Source organism: Siphateles boraxobius, unplaced genomic scaffold (assembly GCF_051911475.1).
Source record: "Siphateles boraxobius isolate OS27281-9 unplaced genomic scaffold, OSU_SipBor_1 12, whole genome shotgun sequence".
Classification (NCBI taxonomy): Eukaryota; Metazoa; Chordata; class Actinopteri; order Cypriniformes; family Leuciscidae; genus Siphateles; species Siphateles boraxobius.
In genome coordinates this window covers 5755001-5774264 of record NW_027508722.1, presented here as the reverse complement: position 1 = coordinate 5774264, position 19264 = coordinate 5755001, and the positions used below count along the sequence as shown (strand labels likewise).

At 43.3% G+C, this 19264-nt stretch overlaps 1 protein-coding gene and 1 long non-coding RNA gene across 6 annotated transcripts in view; one reads left to right on the top strand and one right to left on the bottom strand.

The window, feature by feature from the left end:
• Window positions 1-19264, bottom strand: part of LOC143715379 (uncharacterized) — a 582927-nt gene that overhangs the window by 509577 nt on the left and 54086 nt on the right. The gene's annotated exons all lie outside the window — the stretch shown is intronic.
• adamtsl4 (ADAMTS-like 4) overlaps window positions 8111-19264 on the top strand; it is a 73503-nt gene continuing 62349 nt past the window's right edge. For all 5 annotated transcript variants that reach the window (XR_013195724.1, XR_013195723.1, XR_013195722.1 and 2 more), the window contains exons 1-4: window positions 8111-8521; window positions 11792-11861; window positions 14392-14936; window positions 16388-17039. Coding sequence is in view for 1 of the 5 variants with exons in the window: in XM_077207068.1 (XP_077063183.1) it covers window positions 8499-8521; window positions 11792-11861; window positions 14392-14936; window positions 16388-17039 (1290 nt within the window). In the remaining 4 variants the exon portion in view is untranslated. The remainder of the gene's footprint in view (window positions 8522-11791; window positions 11862-14391; window positions 14937-16387; window positions 17040-19264) is intronic.

Below are 19264 nucleotides of genomic sequence, written 5' to 3'. Positions count from 1 at the left end.
TTCACAGCATTAAAGTCAATACATTTGTCTATGAAGGTTCTCAATCACACACAAAAACATTATTTCTTTGTAAGTACATTACTGTTTTATCATTACTGTTTTTTTATGATACTTTTATTCAAAAAGTGACAATAAAAGGCATGTATAATGTTAAAAAAAGATTTAAAATGCTGTTCTTTTGAACTTCACAACTGTTTTTATTAAGATGAATAATAATACGAAATTTTATTGAGCAGCAAATCGTCATATTACAATAATTTCTGAAGGATCATGTGACACTGAAGACTGGAGTAATGATGCTGAAAATTCAGCTTTGATCATATGAATAAATTACATTTTAACATTCAAATTGATGTTATTTTAAATGGCAATCATAATATTTCATACTATTACTGTTTTTACTGTATTTTAATCAAATTAATGCAACCTTGGGGAGCAGAAGAGATTCAAAAATTTTTTTTTAAATCCCCCAAACTTTTGGCCGGTACGGTATATAAGAGTTTTAAAATCTTTTGCATAAAGTTTCAACATGAATTTTGTCTTTCTTTTCAGCTTTTATTTTTCTCATTAATCCTTTTGTGCCTCTAGCTACTTTCCTCTCTGCTTTCCTCATATTTGCCATTATATCTCGAGGATATGATTTAATCTTAGGTCAGAATACACCCACAGAAACAGACATAACCTTTATCCAGTGTATAAGCACTGAAGCGCAGCCGTCACCCAACATTTCTCTCAGCGTGATTACCATATGCTATCTTGTTCGTTAGATACACAAGTTATCTTTGTTCTGCTATATTGGTATAATTACAGGCTTTGAACCGTTCTTATGTAGTTTCCTTTCACCTCTCACAACACTTTGTTAATGCTGTACGTCCTCACATACGGAATCATGCAGTAGCTCTGGATTCAGTGATTTATAAATATCTATAGTTTTCCTCTGATATCTATAGTTTTCCTCCTCATGTGCCACTCATGCATGAATTATCAGTATATCTTGACATGCTTGACTGACCCTGTTCTCGGTGTTTTAGAATCTATCCACCCCTCCCTTAACAGTAAACAAACGCTGTCAGTTTCACGCCACCAAGATTTTTATCCCCTTTTAAAGACTTCTGTGCAGCTGGCCAAGTCTTTTTTTTTTTATTTCATTCTCATTTGAATTACGTTGATAAATATCTGATCATTTTGACGTCTGAATAAAAATATCCAGTCATTAGGAAATATTATGTTGATATTTCTTGAGCTTTATTGAGAGTGTTGTTTTAAGCATTCATTGACATTTGTATAGATTTGATTTTCAGTCTTAAAATATTAATGTGGTCTCATTATTTCATATATATAAAGTATGGTGAAAAGTATGAAAAATCTGGATATAAAGATTTAGCAAATATTAAAGCAAGTATTGTGGAATGTTTCCACACCACTGTTTCTTTCACTATTATAGACAAGAACACTTTTAATAAAGCAAATATGTTCTCAGTAACTGCAAGATTTTGAGTAAAATCGAAGTCGGTTACATACCTAACCTCGGTTCTCTCTAGAAGAGGGAACGAGTATTGCGTAAGTTGTTTGCGCTACGGGTAAATTCATCTTTTATCGAGATATTGAAATTGAAAAATTATCCTTAATTTTGCATTTATTGTCAACGCACTGCAGCAGCCAGCAGGCCTAGAGCAGGCCATCTTGCGTGCTCATTGGCTGCCGTGCGGCAACTGCTGCAGCCTACCACTGAGCCTCGCGCGTGACGTCACGCCCAATGAGGGCACTTTGCGCCCTCTAAGCGTCATAGCCCCCCAGAATGGGGGTGGCTTAGCGTATAAAAGACAGGCTCGGTAGCTGCATCACTGGTTTCATCAGCTGAAGCGAAAATCGCTCGTGACGCCTGCACGGTCGGGTTCTGCAATACTCATTCCCTCTTCTAGAGAGAACCGAGGCTACGTATGTAAGCGAGTAAGTTCTCTTACGAGAGGTTCTCTCGTATTGCGTAAGTTGCTTAAGCTACGGGAACCCATTGTCAACGCCGTGCACGCCCAGCCTCCACTTCATAAGTCCCAGGGATTCCCGGGGAACATAGATAAGTGGGAAACAGGTGGCCAGCAATGTTGGCCAGCACATGTTATAAGCACATACAGGGTATACAGAGCGGCGTCGCCGGTCCATATAACTATTCACCATATAGTGCAGCTCAACCAGGAGAGCTAACGTCACGTGAGAGTAGTCTGCGCATGATAATCTGGGCAGGATATACACACCGCTCACACTGACAGAAGTCTAGCCTGCAAGGCGGGAACTTCCAGGTTATAAAACCTAACAAATGTGGACGGAGAGGCCCAGCCTGCCGCTTCACAAATTTCCACTCTGGTGGAATGTGCCCTGATGCCCAAGGGGCATTGCAGACCCTTAGACTTATAAGCGGATGCGATAGCTTCCACTATCCATCTGGACAGGCTCTATTTCGAGGCGGCGAGACCCTTGGTGCGCCCACCAAACGAGACAAAGAGCTGTGCCGAACGCCTAAAAGAGGCAGAGCGCGTAATGTAAGCCCTCAGCGCCCTGACGGGGCAGAGGAGATTAACATCACCCTCAGATGATGTTGATGCTGGCAGAGCTTAAAGAGAAATGACCTGCGCTCTGAAGCCGGTGCCCAACACTTTAGGGACATAACCATGTCTTTGCTTAAAGATGACTTTAGAGTAATTTGCCCGAACTCAAGACACGCAGCGCTAACTGATAGCGCGTGTAAATCCCCCACACGTTTGACTGACGACAGAGCTGTCAGGAAAACGGTTTTGAGCGAGAGGTACTTTTGGTCCATGGAGTCTATCGGTTCAAAGGGGAAAGGTTTCAGGGCCTCCAAGACCAATGAAAGATCCCATATGGGAGCCGACGGGGGTCGCGGGGGATTAATCCGTCTGGCTCCTCTAAGGAAGCGGATGACGAGCTCGCTTCTTCCTACTGACTGACCGCGCGTCGACTCAGCGAACGCTGCAACGGCCGCCATATAAACTTTAAGCGTGGATGGGGACCTGCCCTTATCCAACAGCTCTTGAAGGAAGCCAAGCAATCCCGGGACCCCACACGTTCGTGGGTCTAGATCTCTATCAGCACACCACTTGGAGAACACTAACCATTTAGACGCGTAAAGCCGCATCGTAGAGGGAGCTCTGGATTGCGTATTCGTGATCATCACTCATTCTGGCAGGACAACGGGTATCCGTTGATTAACCATACATGCAGAGACCAGCGCTCTGGATGGGGATGCCAGATTGAGCCACGGGCTTGAGAGAGGAGATCTCTCCTCACCGGAATCGGCCAAGGGGCAGTGTGAGACAGCCGCATCAGCTCCGGGAACCAGGTTTGATTCTAGCGGGGCTATAAGGAGCACCGAGTGGTGCGTTTCCCTGATCCTCTTGATTACCTGTGGTAACAGAAACCGGAGGTAAAGCATAAAGTGGGAGGCTGGGCCAGTTTTGGGCCAGCGCATCCTCGTTCTTTGAAAAGAACCTCAGGCAATGAGCGTTGTCTTTTGACGCAAACAGGTCGACTTTCGCTTTGCGAAAAGGCGCCACAGTAACTGGACTGTCTGGGGTTGCAGGGACCATTCCCCCGGGAGAACGTAGTTCCTGGATAGTTTGTCTGGACCGTAGTTTGAAGTGGCCTGGCACATGCGCAGTTCTCAGCGAGCGCAGGAGGTACTGAGACCATACAAGAAGGCGTTCTGTGAGATGGCAGAGGCTTCTGGATGGCCCTGACGGTTTATGTAGGACACCACAGACATGTTGTCTGAGCGGACTAGCACATGGTGGTCCTGTATGAACGGGAGGAAGTGCTTGAGCGCGTTATCGACCGCGATCATTTCCAGACAGTTTATGTGGAAGCGTCTCTCTTGGTCTGACCACAGGCCAAAGACCGGTCTGCACCAACCTAAGTTGGAGGCGTTCATCGAGATGACCTTTCACAGCCGCTTCTGATGCCATACAGCCTAGCATCCTCTGGAATGTCTTCAGAGAGGTGATGCTACCCTCCTGGAAAGACGCGGCCAGGTGTCGAACACGGCGCGCACGCTGTGTCGATAGGCAGGCCGTCATAGCCACAGAGTCCAGTTCTATTCCTAGAAAGGAAAACTGACTGACTGGGCAGTAATGAGCTCTTGGTCCAGTTGACCGCGAGGCCCAAGCTTTCCAGATGACTGAAAAGCACTGTTCTGTGAGATAACAGTTCTATCTCTGACTGTGCTAAAATCAGCCAATCGTCCAAATAGTTCAGAATTCGCAGCCCTTTCACTCTCAAGGGGGCGAGAGCCACAACCATTCACTTCGTAAATGTACGGGGTGCCAAAGACAGGCCGAACGGGAGGACGGTGTATTGATATGCCCGACCATCGAAGGCGAATCTCAAGAATGGCTTGTGACGGGGGACTATCGGAAACTGAAAGTATGCATCTTTCAGATCGAGAGAGATAAACCAGTCCCTCGGGCAAAATTGCGTGAGGATTTGTCTGGTCGTGAGCATTTTGACGGCCTTAGATAGGTCTTAGAGCTCCGTCCTTCTTGGGTACAAGAAAATAACGGCTGTAAAAGCCTGACTCGCTCAGAGAAGGAGGTACTGGTTCTATGGCCCCTTTGCACAGCAGTTTGGCTATTTCTGCGCGGAGTAGATGCGCTACATGGGCTTTCACTTTCGTCTCGGTCCGTGCTTGAAAACGAGGGGGACGGCGAGCGAACTGAAGCGAATAGCCCTGTCTTATTGTGCTCAGCACCCATTCTGACACACCTGGAATAGCCTTCCATGCTTCTACATGTATAGTTAGGGGCAGAATGGGCTCCGGGTTCTGATTGCCGCACTTCGTGGGCTCGGGAAACTGAACCGGAGGTGTGTGCGAGGGGCGCGTGCTCTCGGATCTCGGGAACGGCGGCTTGCTGACAGCGGTGACTGTCTGTATCACTTGAGATGACCCGATTACTGGGAATGGGGAACATTTTGTGACAATATTTAGTGCGAGCGGAGCCTTGGGCGAAGTGTTTTTCAGTAAGCGTGAGCTTACATTCATAACTTGGCCGCTCTGAGGCTGTTGCCGTGTAACAGAGCGGGCAGCGAGTAGGTGTGAGCACAGATCTGTGGGCACATTCTCTACATTTAGCACTTGAGCGGCATTTGCAAGCTTTATGAGAGTGGGCTCTGTGAGTGTGTGAGACACGTGGGGCATCGTGTTTATGTGTAGGGGTCGCGGCCGCGGCAAACCCAGCCGTCTTTTCCTCTCTGGTGCTGCTAGGAGGACTTTGCCTGCTCGAGCTTCAGCGCAATCCTGGGCCGGGGTCCCCGGCGGGGAGGTGGCCTGCGTCCAGACTAGCGTGATCTAGGGCGGCCGCCCTGTCGACGCTGTGGAGGCTGGGGCTGAGCTGGGCGCTGACTAGCGTGTCGTGCAGGCGGCTCACGTGGGCGGCTTGCAGAGGAGCTAGAGCGTTGAGGCAGGAAAAGGTCCATGGCTTGCGAGGTCTTCTGTACTTCGGAGAAGCGGTCGACGATCCCGTTCACCACTGGGCCGAAGAGACCAGTAGGGGAGAGCAGCGCGTCGAGAAACGCGGTGCGCTCTGATTCCCTCATATCCGCAAGCGTCAGCCAGAGGTGCCTCTCTGTAATGGTGAGTGAGGCCATGCATCTGCCCATTGCCTGAACCGCGGATTTCGTAGCACGAAGGGAGAGATACGTCGCGCTCCTTAAATCTGTGATGGCGGCTGGGTTCTTGCTTTTCTCGTCCCATTCGCGGAGGAGATCAGCTTGGAGGATCTGCAGCACAGCCATCGAAGGCAGGGTGGAAGCAGCTTGTCCGGCAGCAGAGAATGCGCTGCCGACAAGGGCTGAGGTGGTCCTGCAGGCTTTAGAGCGCCATCTCGCAGAGGGCGGGCAAAGGTGCGCTGCGACCGCCTCTTCCACTGGGGGGACATCTCTGTATCCCTTCTTGGCGGCGCCATCCACTTGGGAGAGCGCCGAGGAGACATGTGAGTGGAGCCTCGCGGAGAATTTTGCGTTCCACGACTTAGAAAGCTTGGCATGAAGTTCTGGCAGAAATGGCGCAGATCTGGAAACGGGTGGGGGGTGGCGGCTGTGAAGGAAACAGCCGTCGAGCCTATTGGGCGCGGGCTCCTTAGGCGGTGACCAATCCAGGCCGAGTTGGTCGACGGCCTTCGAAAGGAGGCGCATAAACTCAGCGTCCACGCCAGCCCGAGTCCTGCTGGATTACTGGATCGAGGAGGAGGCGGAGTGATCAGAAGTCGACCACTCCTCGCTGTCCGATGCCAGGATGGAATAGCTGTCATCTGGGTACGCTCCTTAGGCTTCTTCCCTTGAGGCGGCGGCAGTGAGGGCCGAAGCCGGCAGCTGCACGTCCGGGAGGGGCTTAGAAGCAGAGAGTGAGGCTGGTGGGATGCAATCCGGCGAGCACTTCACTGTGGCCTCAGGCTCCGGCATCCTCTGCGCACGGCGCTTCTTCTTGCGCGGTCCAGAGGGTGGAGTGACAGCGTCTGAGGTGAAGGCTTCGAGTCGAGCCCGCAGGGTCGACAGCGGGAGCGCTTCACAGTGCACGCAGCCTCCCGAAAGGCGAGGCATTTTTAGAAAAACGCTCGCGCTCTTTCAGTTAGTGAGAGAGACTGTCGCGACGGCGAACATTCACAGAAGGCAAAAGCACTTAAAGGATACTCGACGCCAGATGGCGTAGCAGGCACGGAAGGCTGAAGGTGGCGAAGACGGCCGGCTTCTTCAGGTGCTGTCCTCTGCATGCTGGTCGCTAGTTTCGACGGCGGATGGCTTCTCTCAGAGTCCAGCGATGCGGAGAGCTTCGCTGAAGATGATGAAATCAGTGATGCAGCTACCGAGCCTGTCTTTTATACGCTAAGCCACCCCCATTCTGGCAGGCTATGACGCGTAGAGGGCGCGATGTTACGCGCGAGGCTCAGTGGTAGGCTGCAGCAGTTGCCGCACGGCAGCCAATGAGCACGCAAGACTGCCTGCTCTAGGTCTGCTGGCTGCTGCACTGCGTTGACAATAGATGCAAAATGAAGGATAATTTTTGGCTCCAATATCTCGAGAAAAGATTACTTTACCCGTAGCGTAAGCAACTTACGCAATACGAGAGAACCTCTCGTAAGAGAACAACTATATTTCAGTCATAAAACAGGCCGATATAGGTCCTTTACATGCAATCTGCAATTAATCACGTCCTTACATGGCACAAGCTGATTGGCCTCTGCTGATCCTGCAGCCAATGAGATCGCTTGCTCAACATTGTCTGGTTCAGTGTTTACTGTAAGCTAGTCCTCAAGCACGCTATATCAGAGTTCCTCTGAACTCATCCACCTCCCCCAGCTCCACCTGGCTAGATCTGCTATGGGATTTATGTATATCTATTTATGCAGCATATACTGCTCACTCAAAGCAGCATGTCTGTTTATCTATTAGCAGTAGAAAGTCCATACTTGCTTTGCAGCAGAAGCAAGTATGGAAAGCAGCAGCAGCGTTTAAACTACAATTATAATAGCATCATAGTTTAGTAATAACAGTTATAAACAGTGCGGCAAGGGGAAGTTGTTACAATGGAGGCTGCCATTAAAAAGTCTATTATATAATTTTCAGCTAAATTTAAATAGTAAAACAATTCTGAAAGAATTCTCAATTAAAAAAAATATTATGTTAATTAACATGAATATAAAATATATATTTTTGTTTATTTTTTTTAAATTGTTTGTGTATTACAGTTTTTATGAATTATTTCATATTTCACTAGTTTCATGAATTAACATTACTTTAAAAATAAATATTTTTTTCCCGTTATTATTTTACTGTTTAAATCTTTCCATTTTGCTTTCACTATTCCATCATATGGAGTGACAGCATGCCCCATTAATGGTCTAAAGGTCAGTGTATGTACAAAAATGGATTTTCAGTAATAAACCCAGCCTGGGAAATAGGGTAAAAAGAGTAACATCTAACCCTAGTATCGCTATGTGGTGATAATAAAAGTAAACATTATGCTCTATTAATTGTGCTGTGTTATCTGTGTGATACCGATGTGAAAAGGGATGACATGTGTACAGGTGTGTCAGAGTGAACGAATGAAATAAAGAGAAACCAGTGAGAGGAATGGAGTTATATGAGAGAGAGAGAGAGAGAGAGAGAGAGAGAGAGAGAGAGAGAGAGAGGCCCCTACAGGCCCCCGAGCTGTCCAGCGTCACACCAGCTTTACACAAGGACAAAAAAAGTTGTAGTCTAGGGTGAACGACAGAAAGAAAAAAAGACTACACCCCTCCCTCTCTTACCCGAGGGGAGTGTGTGAGAGAGTGTGTAACAGAATAGAGAACGAGTCTGAAGAAACGAGGCGAAGTTCGCCAAGCAACTCCGTGGATCTTGTGTTTGTCCCTGTCGCCCTTTCTCAAACTTGACGCAGAACGGATCAGTACGCGCGACGGACGCCAGTGTGAGGAGTTCACGCGCAGGAGGAGAGCATGAGGACTGGATCTGTGAACAGGTAGGCTAACACACACACACACACACACTCACATGGACTCAACATCGCGCGGAATGACAGCGCGCCACACTGACGCGGGGGTTTGGGACTTAAGTATCAGATGGAGAGACAGTAAGTGTCCACTGGTTCCGGGCGCAAGGGGACGGGGGAGGAATTATGTCCCGGGTTTGAGTCGGACTCGATCACAACCTCAAGAATTACAGCTAGACTGTTCTCTTGACCAAATCAGACGACTGGACCGGGCGGCAGTGTAGCCTATATAAATCAAATAGTATGGACGGCGGTTCATAAATACAAATAAATAACTGAATCGTTTCGCCTGGATGCTTTAAAATATAGCCTATTTTTTTTTTTTTCCCAAAGAATAATTCAGTTAACAGTTCTCAACAGAACCATTTATCTTAGTGTGAAGGACATTTTACAAATCTAATGAACTTTTTGTTTCACTAAAGAACATTTTGTGGAATGGATTTTGAAGGTTCTTTATGAAACGAGATGCCAATAAAGAACCTATTTAAAGAATGAATAGCCTAATGGGGCTTAAAGAAGAATCAATTAAGTTCTTTCAGTTTTAAAGGGATGCAGTCTGATCCACACAGTTTCCTTTAGGATTATTTGGCGCGTTTAAAGAGCTAGCTGAAGCAGAGCACTTGTGTAGTTCTTCTAGGACGCAGGCATTGTGGCGGGTTTCTCCTATAGATTCAGCGGTGTGGTGAGAAACGTGGCCGGAGGCGGGGGGTCGTTACTGCGGCTTGAGTGACCTTGTTCCGCGCGCTGGGTCTCTGTAGTTCTGGCCCGATGGTCCCTGAGGTTTCCGTGGTGCGCCGCTTTAACCCACATCTATGATTACGGGTCTGCGGCTCCACTCAAAATGTCATGCATCATTTTACACTGTTCTGAAATACTAATAGTAAACCTCAGATTATGTGGAAACTTATTAAGCAGATAAACATTATTGGTACAAAAACAACCCACATGTTCTCTTGAGACAGATTTCCAAGTGATTTGTGTCCCAGACCCTGTGCTGTACTTTACAGCCTATTTAAAAAAATGCTGGGTTGTTTCAACCCATGTTTGGGTCAAATATGGAAAAACTTAATCGTAGCTTGGGTTTAAAAATTGAATCCAATGGTTAAAAATTGAATCCAATGGTTGGGTTTGTCCGTATTTGACCCAAACATGGATTGAAACAACCAAGCATTTTTTAGATTGTAATAGCAGGAATTTTTAAAATTAACCTTAACTTCGTGTAGCCTAAACTATTTTCCTCCTATCTAATTCCTATAGCCTATACAGGCAGATAGCTATAGCGTTAAGCTTTTAGCCTCTGTTGTACCACAAAGTTCTCATGCACTTTCAGACTTGATTGCTGTTACTTAAGAGAGTTACATGGTTTCTGGGTTGATTTCATCACAAAAATATTAAAAATACAAACACACTTGATATGTTGTATTTAAATATTCTGACTGTGTACCTAAATGTCATAGTTGCTATAATCAGATTGAACCAATATTCTGATTTCTGGAAATCTTAATAAAACAGCTGACATATGTAGCTAAACAGTACTAAATATCCATAAGTGAACATTCATTTATATCTGCACATGTCCAATTAAAAGTTTAAACAGAATAATGTGAAAATGATGTGAATGTAAACATGGCCATTAACTGCTTGTCAAATGTCATCACATTAATCCCATAATAAATAACACTGTCTTGTCATAAACCATGATCAATGCGTTTGCTGTCACTGTTCGAGCATCCCTCGTATGTTGATCCTAACCACTAACATGTATTTAATAGGTTAACTTTATATAATTAGTTGTCTTGCAAGTGCTCGCTGTAACATACTGACACCGCATTGTTTCACACTGTATATCTTTGGCATCACAATTCAGGGTTACCACTGCTTCCCCTTGCTTCATTAACCAGGGTTAAAAGCTGCACTTTTAGTGTGAAAAGTCCTTAGCCCAAGTTAAGTAAAGTTACTAGAATATACAATGTGAAATCTTGAAACCTACTCAGGATTCATTGCTAATACAGGGCAAAGAAGATAATATACTAGGTTTAACCCCGGGTTATCGTCATAAAAAACCCTCTTTTAACCCCAGGTAAAGGAAAGCTTTGTCTTGTAATTTAGAAGCAGGGTTAGCACTGCTTTTCACCCGGGGTTATGGATCAGGGTTAGCACTGCTTTGTGTTAACCCCATATTGTTTGCCAAACATATGCAGTGTGAAACAAAGCGGTGTTAGAATGTTACGGCTAAATGCTTAGCGTCCGACAGCCAATCGCGTGCTTCATATTCATGTGCTTTGTACAGTCACGGAAACACTGCACGCTGTATAAACATTTGTTTCAATGTTTGAGAGGAAAAATGTAAAATGGTGACTCACAATGCAACAATTAGAGTGAAGAAGAGACCATTTCATTCTACCTTTATAGTCCGAAAAGTCCATTCAGGGTAAAATTGACAGTATAGTCAGTAGTGTATAATATGAGGATGCGCAATGTAAACAGGTCGTTTGCATTCATCCAATCAGACACTGACACCACAAATATGCAAATATGGACGTTAACCCAGTCTAGGAATTTTGGAATATGCAGTGTGAAACGGCAGCTTATGAATACCCAGGATTAACTGTTAAATTAACCCTTGTAAATTATTATGAGCAATGCGAAATGTTAAGCAAGATTACCCAGGATTCCATTTACTTTTTCCCGCAGGGTTAAAAACACTGGGTTTTATTACAGGGGTCTCGAAAAGAAGTAATCTATAATTTTCAGTAATCATTTTTCTTGAAGGACATTCAAAACAGTCATTGTTATTTTGAAAAAAAAAATTTGTAATTTTGTTTATAATCAGTTTTCATAAAATGAGGGTTAAAGGCGTTTTATTATGAAATGGCAGCATGAATGTGGTTGATATGAGAATGTTTTGAGGATAAGTCGTATCCAGAGGAGACTGCCAATAGGAGCCAGGCAGGGTGGAGAGCCGTCTGTCAGAAGGAATTCTGGGAAAGCCTTTTAGAAGTATTGGAACTTATCGGCTTGTTAACATATTTTCCTAATTGTCCAGAGATTAATCTAATCAGCCTCTTGTTAACCCTAAACACTATCATATACTGTGCAAATCATGTGTTATTATAGTGTCTTATTATCACAGTATCATTTAACATCACATTATGAATTAAGTGAAATATCACCACGTTTCACTCTTCTACTTCAAAATTTTCATTTTCATATGTGTAACATTTCTCCTCTTCCTCACAGATTGTGTGCGTTTTGGTGTTGTGTATTGACTCTGCTGCCCTTAACAACAGCTGATGAAGCAGAAAAGCCGGTGAGTGATGAAGATGATGATGATGATTTTACAGCGAACTGAGAGAACATGTCTAAAGAAACATCGCAACATTTGCATGCTCGGCTTTTACAGAGAAGTAGTTGACGGGGTGTTGCTATCCAGTTGTTAAGGTGTCACTAGGGTTTTCTGAGTCCAGTTTGGTGTCCTTCAGTTCAAGTCTGTTTTTTTTTCTACTGTTGGTAGAGGGGAAAATATTTGCACAATATGTTTGTGGAGGTTTCATCTGACCAGCTGAAGCTGAATGAGTCTTCTGTGGCTCTGAGAGAAGCGTAGATAAACTCTATCTGCCCCTGCGGTCAGTGCTGGATCTGAACATTAAATAAGGCCAGAATTATGAAATGATCTTTCCATTGTTTGGTCATCTGGCCTCTGATGTGGGATTGTCCTATGGGAGCATGTAAGTGGGGCGTTGGTGTGAAAAACCACATGAGCATTAATGCACGTGTTCAGTGTAAGTGACACACACACACACACAGACACACACACACACACACACACACACACACACACACACACACACACACACACACACACACACACACACACACACACACACACACACACACACAGGTCATCAGAGTTACAGCTATGATGCAGTGGCAGACTCCGCTGGGAGTTTTTGTGCGTGTGTAGTTTGTACAGCACACTGTTATGCTCTATTTCAGTTAGAACAACAACGGTTTATTGTAGAAATACTCAGAGACAAATGCCATAGAAAACTAGAATTGAGTTTGTTGTTTTTCCTTGCTTTTTAAACAGCGCTGCATGCTAGATGTTATAACAGGCAGGAAATCACACAAACACACACAGATTACACTGGCTACTGCAGAGAAATACTGCTCCAAAAACAATCTATCTATCTATCTATCTATCTATCTATCTATCTATCTATCTATCTATCTATCTATCTATCTATCTATCTATCTATCTATCTATCTATCTATCTATCTATCTATCTATCTATCTGTCTGTCTATGTGTCTGTCTGTCTGTGTATGTCTATCTATCTGTTTATCTGTCTGTCTGTCAGTCCACCTCACCACTACACACACACACAAATGCAGATACAGGCTTGGCGTTGTGTGCCCTTGATGGCAGTTTGAACAGGATCAGAGGTGCATTACAGGCCTTGTTCGCTTGTTTTCCCCCTATTTTTGTGAACTCAATGGATTCTTTTGTTCGTTGGACTCTTCCCTTCTACCTCTGCCTGCCCTGCAGACGCTCAAATTCTTCACTCCTGATTGATGAAATGAGGTTATATAAGTAACTGGAATTAGATTGAATCTGCATCCAGCATTGTAAAGAATGTCACTGCACTGGGCTGAGCTCCAGAGTCCAGCCTCTTCCACCATGCAGCACACGCCATTAGTTTAATTATGCTTCTTTTCTTAGTCATAATGCCATGACTGAGTGCTATGGAACAGGGCATGTGCTTCAACTTGCATGTTGTTTAGGTGTGGTTTGTGGGAATTATTATGTCTTTTTCAGAACAATTGTGCATGCCTTTCTTGTTAAATCTTGTGATTTGAATTGAATTACACTATACAATTTAATATTGATCAGACTCCTTAAATAATCCTAATTACAGCATGTTATTAGATTTCAGTTTTAGCACCAAGGGTGTGTGTGTGTGTGTGTGTGTGTGTCTGTCTCTCTGTCTGTCTGTCTGTCTGTCTGTCTGTCTGTCTGTCTGTGTGTACTTTACGTATGTGCAGAATAGGGCCTGATATCACATATTGTATTTATTTGATACAATTATTTTAATTATTTTATTGTAATAAAAGCAGCACTGGAGCTACATTAACAAAGCCTGGTGATCATGTTTTTTCATGATTTGAGAGAGAACCTCCAAAAGCTTAAGCTTCAAATGAAATGAGATTTTGCATTCAGTGGGCCCTATTTTAACGATCTAAGCGCATGGTCTAAAGCGGAGGGTGCAAGTGCACTTAGTGCGTGTTCGAATCCACTTGTCTAGTTTAACGACGGGAAAAATGGTCAGCGCACCCGGCCCATGGTCTAAAAGGGCTCTTTAAATAACAAAAAAAATACTGCGCCATTGACCAACTGATACCTGGTCTAATGGCACAGTATTTTTTTGTTATTTAAAGAGCGCGTTAGTAAGGTGCGTCTATAGGCGGGTCCACAACGCACGTACACTCTGCTTATTACACACACAGGGCAGCAGCAGTCTATTTCAGTTGCCTCAAAATAGCAACGTGCCAACAATGTGCCTGAGCACACCTCGTTTTCAGACCAGAAGCCATTGCGTGCACAAATGGGCACAAATGCATTTGCTATTTAAACAACGTGGCGCAGGACGTGAAAATGATAACTGCGTCAGGCTGAAACTACCAAAAAACACTTGCGTTGCGCCCCATTGCTGCAGGTGTATGATAGGGCCCATTGTGGTTTCAGACATTTGTACCCTACTGTATATTTTGCATATACTGCATGTTGCATATTGTGCACAGATCTACAACTTAAATAATTATGTGTCCTTCCTTTGACAGCCGCCAGGACGACAGTCTCGTCAGGCAGAGGAGCAGGGGCTTGAAGGGGTTTGGGGTCCATGGAGTAAGTGGGAGGAGTGTCCTCAGAGCTGTGGAGTGGGCGTGTCTGAGAGGAGGAGACAGTGCATGCCGCCGACCCAAAACCCGCCTCTTGTGTGGAACAGACCAGCTTATCTTCCACCGGGCGTCCCGAATAACACTCCCGTGATCTCTGCAGTCAGACCCTACTACAACTCTTTGTATCCCATCAACGAGCCGCCTCCATATGGAGCAGGGGGCGCTGAGAGGCCTCCGTTCTTTTCCCCACCTCTCCCAGCCAATCAGAATCCTGGGATACCGCTCTACCGAAATGAAGCCGGCGGCGCTGGGCCAGTGCAGTTCGGCCCTCCCAATCAGGAGCCAGTTTCAGTCTACCGATCACCTTCCTCATCATCTTCTCTTCCCTACGGGAGAGTTCCCGGACGGTCGTCCAGTCACGGAAGAGGTGTAGGCAGTGGAAGCAGGATGTCAGTTTCCACCAATAGGGATCCAGCGTCTGTAAGAAGGTGAGCAGTTTTGGTCGTAGTTAGTGGGGACATTCCTGTTTGCATGAGGATAGCTCATTCCTAGATAGGGCTCCACAACTATAATAAAATCAAAATTGCAATGTGACCAACAAAAGGTTGTGATTTAAATAAAAAATATAGGGTCAGATTTACTAACAGCTTGTGCCAGTGCAAACTCTATTTTGGCGCTAAAGAAACGCTGTGAAAAAATAGCGCTAAAAAGGCATGGGCACAGTTATTTTTGGGGCTGACATTATTGCACATGCATTTTTAGGAGTTTTACTTTCAGATGCAATTTATAATAGGAGAGTATTTAAATTAATCTTGCATGGTGATTTACTAAGGTTTGCGCTAGTCAATTAACTGGTATTTGCGCCACTATTTACCACCCAAAAAAAAGCTTAAACCAGATACTAATTTGCGCTTCTCTTGGTAGATTGTGTTGGTCATTATGGAAATGATCCGGCTGCGTCTGTGTTCTTTAATGTGCACGTCGTCAGTAGATCAGGCACAGAACTTTCCACTCCCGTCTGCACTTTTCTGGATTTTACGCTCTCACGCTTATTTGCCATTTAGTAAATCTGGCCCATAGTCTGAATCTGCTGCATGATTTTGAGTCAAGGAATGGGTGAAGCTTTGTCGTTTACTACACCTACTCAAGTGCATGTGAAGCTCATGATACAGGGCTTTCAGTGGCCAGTTTATGGTTATATTGTTTATGGTTTCACATTCACACAATTCCAAACATTTCTAACTGCTACAATGTTATATATATATATATATATATATATATATATATATATATATATATATATATATATATATATATATATATATATATATGAAAAGTTCAGATGCAAAAGCCTCTAAGTGATAATTTGATAAAATGATAATTTTTATCAAGCTTGTATATTTAAGTTCAGTCATTTCACTGAAATGACAATTAATAGGTAATTTTCTTTGCCATTTAAGTGAAATTACTGAACTTAAAAAACAAGCTTGATAAAAAATTATCGTTCTAGAAGAAAATTTCAGATGGCACTTAGAGACTTTTGCATCTGAACTCTTCATATATGTAAAAAACATTGTAGCAGTATGTATATATATATATATACATATAGTTAGTTATTATATAACTAATACTGTGAAATAATACAGTAAAAACAGTAATATTGGGAAATATTATTACAATTTAAAAAGACTGTTTCCTATTAGAAAATCTATATAAACAAAATAATAAATAATAAAATGTATTCCTGTTATACAAAGCTGAATTTTCAGCATCGTTACTCCAGTCTTCAGTGTCACATGACATTTTATTCTTTTAGCTTTGATCTCTTAATGTCTAACATGTTTATTTTAGCTCAGTTAAAATCCCTAATGCTATATTTGTCATGCAGACCTGTTTCTAGCATACTCACGGCATGTTTTGTCTGTCTCTGTCACACCAGGTCTAGTTCTTCTATTCGCCCTGGACAGTTTGGGTACGGCAGAGTGCCATTCTCTCTTCCTCTACACAGACAAAATCGACATGCGCGCCACACGCATCACCACAACACCACCACCGCAGAAAGTCTCGATGCTCTCAGTGTGAACTCCAGCTCACATGTGGAAAAAACACAGGGAGAAGTAGAAAAAGCTATTACAGATGTAGCCAATGTTAACAGAGAACGAAAAGAGAAAGATCAGACAGAAACGGAGACGGAGCCGGTTTCCAGAACAGTAGAAGTGGAGAGTGAAGCTGCAGCCGATGGAGAGCCGTACAGACGAGCAGAGAGAGTGCGGGAACGTGATCGAATTGCTCATTCACGGCCCCTGTCCCAGAGGCACGCGTCTCGTGACAGACGCGTCGACGGCCGCGCTTCTCGCCAAGTCCCACACTCCTACACACACACTATCCACCGAGCGCACACTCCCAGAGACCCTCCTCCCTACGGCGTCCAGACACCTGCAAACCCAAACCCAAACCCTGAGCCCTGGGTCCTGCAGAACGCCGCCCAGCCCTCCAGAAACGAAGCCGAGAGGGACTGGAGGCCTCCAGCATCGGCCCGCAACTACAGATGCGCTGGCGGGGACAGAGAGTATCGTAGGTGCAGTCTACAGGTGAGACCGCCACAAACTGGAGATATGTAGGTGTTTGTTGGTGTTTCTTTTTTAACATTTAACACACACACATTTTAACTTTAAAGGGACCAAATCATGGAAAATTTTTCTCTTTTGAACACTTGTGAAAAAGAAGTACACTTCAGCATACTTTTAAAAAGAGTACTTATTACTTAAATAGTAATGTAAAGAAATATTATATATTTATACACTAGGGAAATTAGCTAATTAAATAACAACAGGTGAGGGAAATGACTAAACTGAGAAACTAGGTCAAGACTACAAACTAAGAACAAAGAAAACTGATGAAAACAAACAAAAAAACCATAAACATGACAGATATATGTACATTATTTAATATTTGCCATTTCTCTTGAAACTTCTATTTTGATTACACAATTGTAATGAATTTGCAATTTAGTACATATTAACTTTATATTAAGTACATGTAATATTGAATTACACACTACAGTTAAAAATACAAGCAAGTACTTCTTTAAAACACTACAGATGATTATAAAAACATGATTTCAACTTTTCAACTGACATTATTACAAAAGTGTTAAGAAAAATTAATGAAAGGGTACTCTCTATTAATTGGCTTTTGTATTCCATTAATATTCTATTATCTGCATGTACTTTTTAAGAATATATATATATATATATATATATATATATATATATATATATATATTCTTAAAAAGTATATATATATATATATATATATATATATATATATATTCTTAAAAAGCTCCCACAGACTCTCTTGAAACTATAAGCTAAAATGGCTCTTTAATAAATCATTATGATTGCAATGTCCTGATTAACATATGACAGTCATAATTACATATAAGTGTCTATTCAGTATTTATTTATACTTATTTATGCTTGGCTCTCTTGGCAGACGTTGGATCTTTGTTGGGACACGGATGCTAGCCAGTCATAAGAGCGGTCATGTGTCAAAAGCAGCAAAAACAGCATGATTCATTTTATGGGTCAGAAAGAGCTTGGGAAGTTCTTGAAATTAAAAATAAATAAATACATTATGCCTGTTTTGGTGCAGGAAACTCCTAATAATATTGTTAATGCTACAAAAATTAAATGCTACAAAAGCATTGGTCCTTTAACTGGTTTTATAAATGGTCTAATCTAAGTTTAATCTGGTTCAGGCTTTCTAATACCAAATATTTACTATTTATATGACTTCAACTGCTGAAATGGAGTTTGCATTTGTTTATGATTGATGTCAGGCTATCCACTCAGCCAGCAATGTTGGCTCAACCAATGGTGTTATATTGAGCAGGACTAACTGACCAGTGGTAGACGAGGAGACTCTTGATTTTTGCCATTCTGTTTGGTTGTATAACAGCTTTAAATATGCTGCTTGGTCTAGTGTGACACTGTTTCACTTGCACTAATTATGGTAAAAATGTTCCCATTGGAAAGTCCCATGTTATCACACAAGACGCTATTTTTCTCGAAATCAACCTCCCAGATTTAACCACAGTTTGGTGAAAGTTCGTCATCTGACATAAATGAAGCCAGTAGTAATTACCGCTGTTTTTCTGAAAGATTTCATCAAACACTTTTAGCCCAAAGTGCGTTCATCACGTCAAAGTGTTGGATTTCCCCTCATCCAGGAGCCGCTTCTCCATCTATCTCTTCATCTCTCAGAACCTTTTTTCTTCAACTTTCCTTCCAGATTGACCTGGTTCATTTGAGCTGAGTCTCGTTCCCAGTCCCCTGTCGAACACTCACTAGAGCCAGATTCTTTTCGAATCATAAATCACCCAGTTCCCTTTAATCCAACTTTCCAGGATCAGCCTGGGCGGTAGTTATATTATACATCTCTGAGCCATTCCAGCGGCCCAGGGCAGCATGTCAGCTCTCAAAACCAGAGTTAGTCATTTTTGAACTGTGGTCAAGTTGATGTGGTAAAGCATTTTCCTGCTGTTGGTGGCGTGATACACACACCAGACATGAGTGACACACTTTTAGAAGGATTACTTCAGATACATCCAAACAATGTTTGTGTTACTGGAACACGTCTCTCTTTTGGGCCGTGAACAAGTGCTGAAATCTGAACATGATCTCTGTGAGCAGGTTTGCTTCAGCTGCATTGTTTTCCATGTTTGTTCGTCTGTTATATGAAAATGAAGGAAGAATTCACCCAAAGAATGACATCTTTGTCGTCATTTACTCTCCCTCATGTCAGCCACTATTAT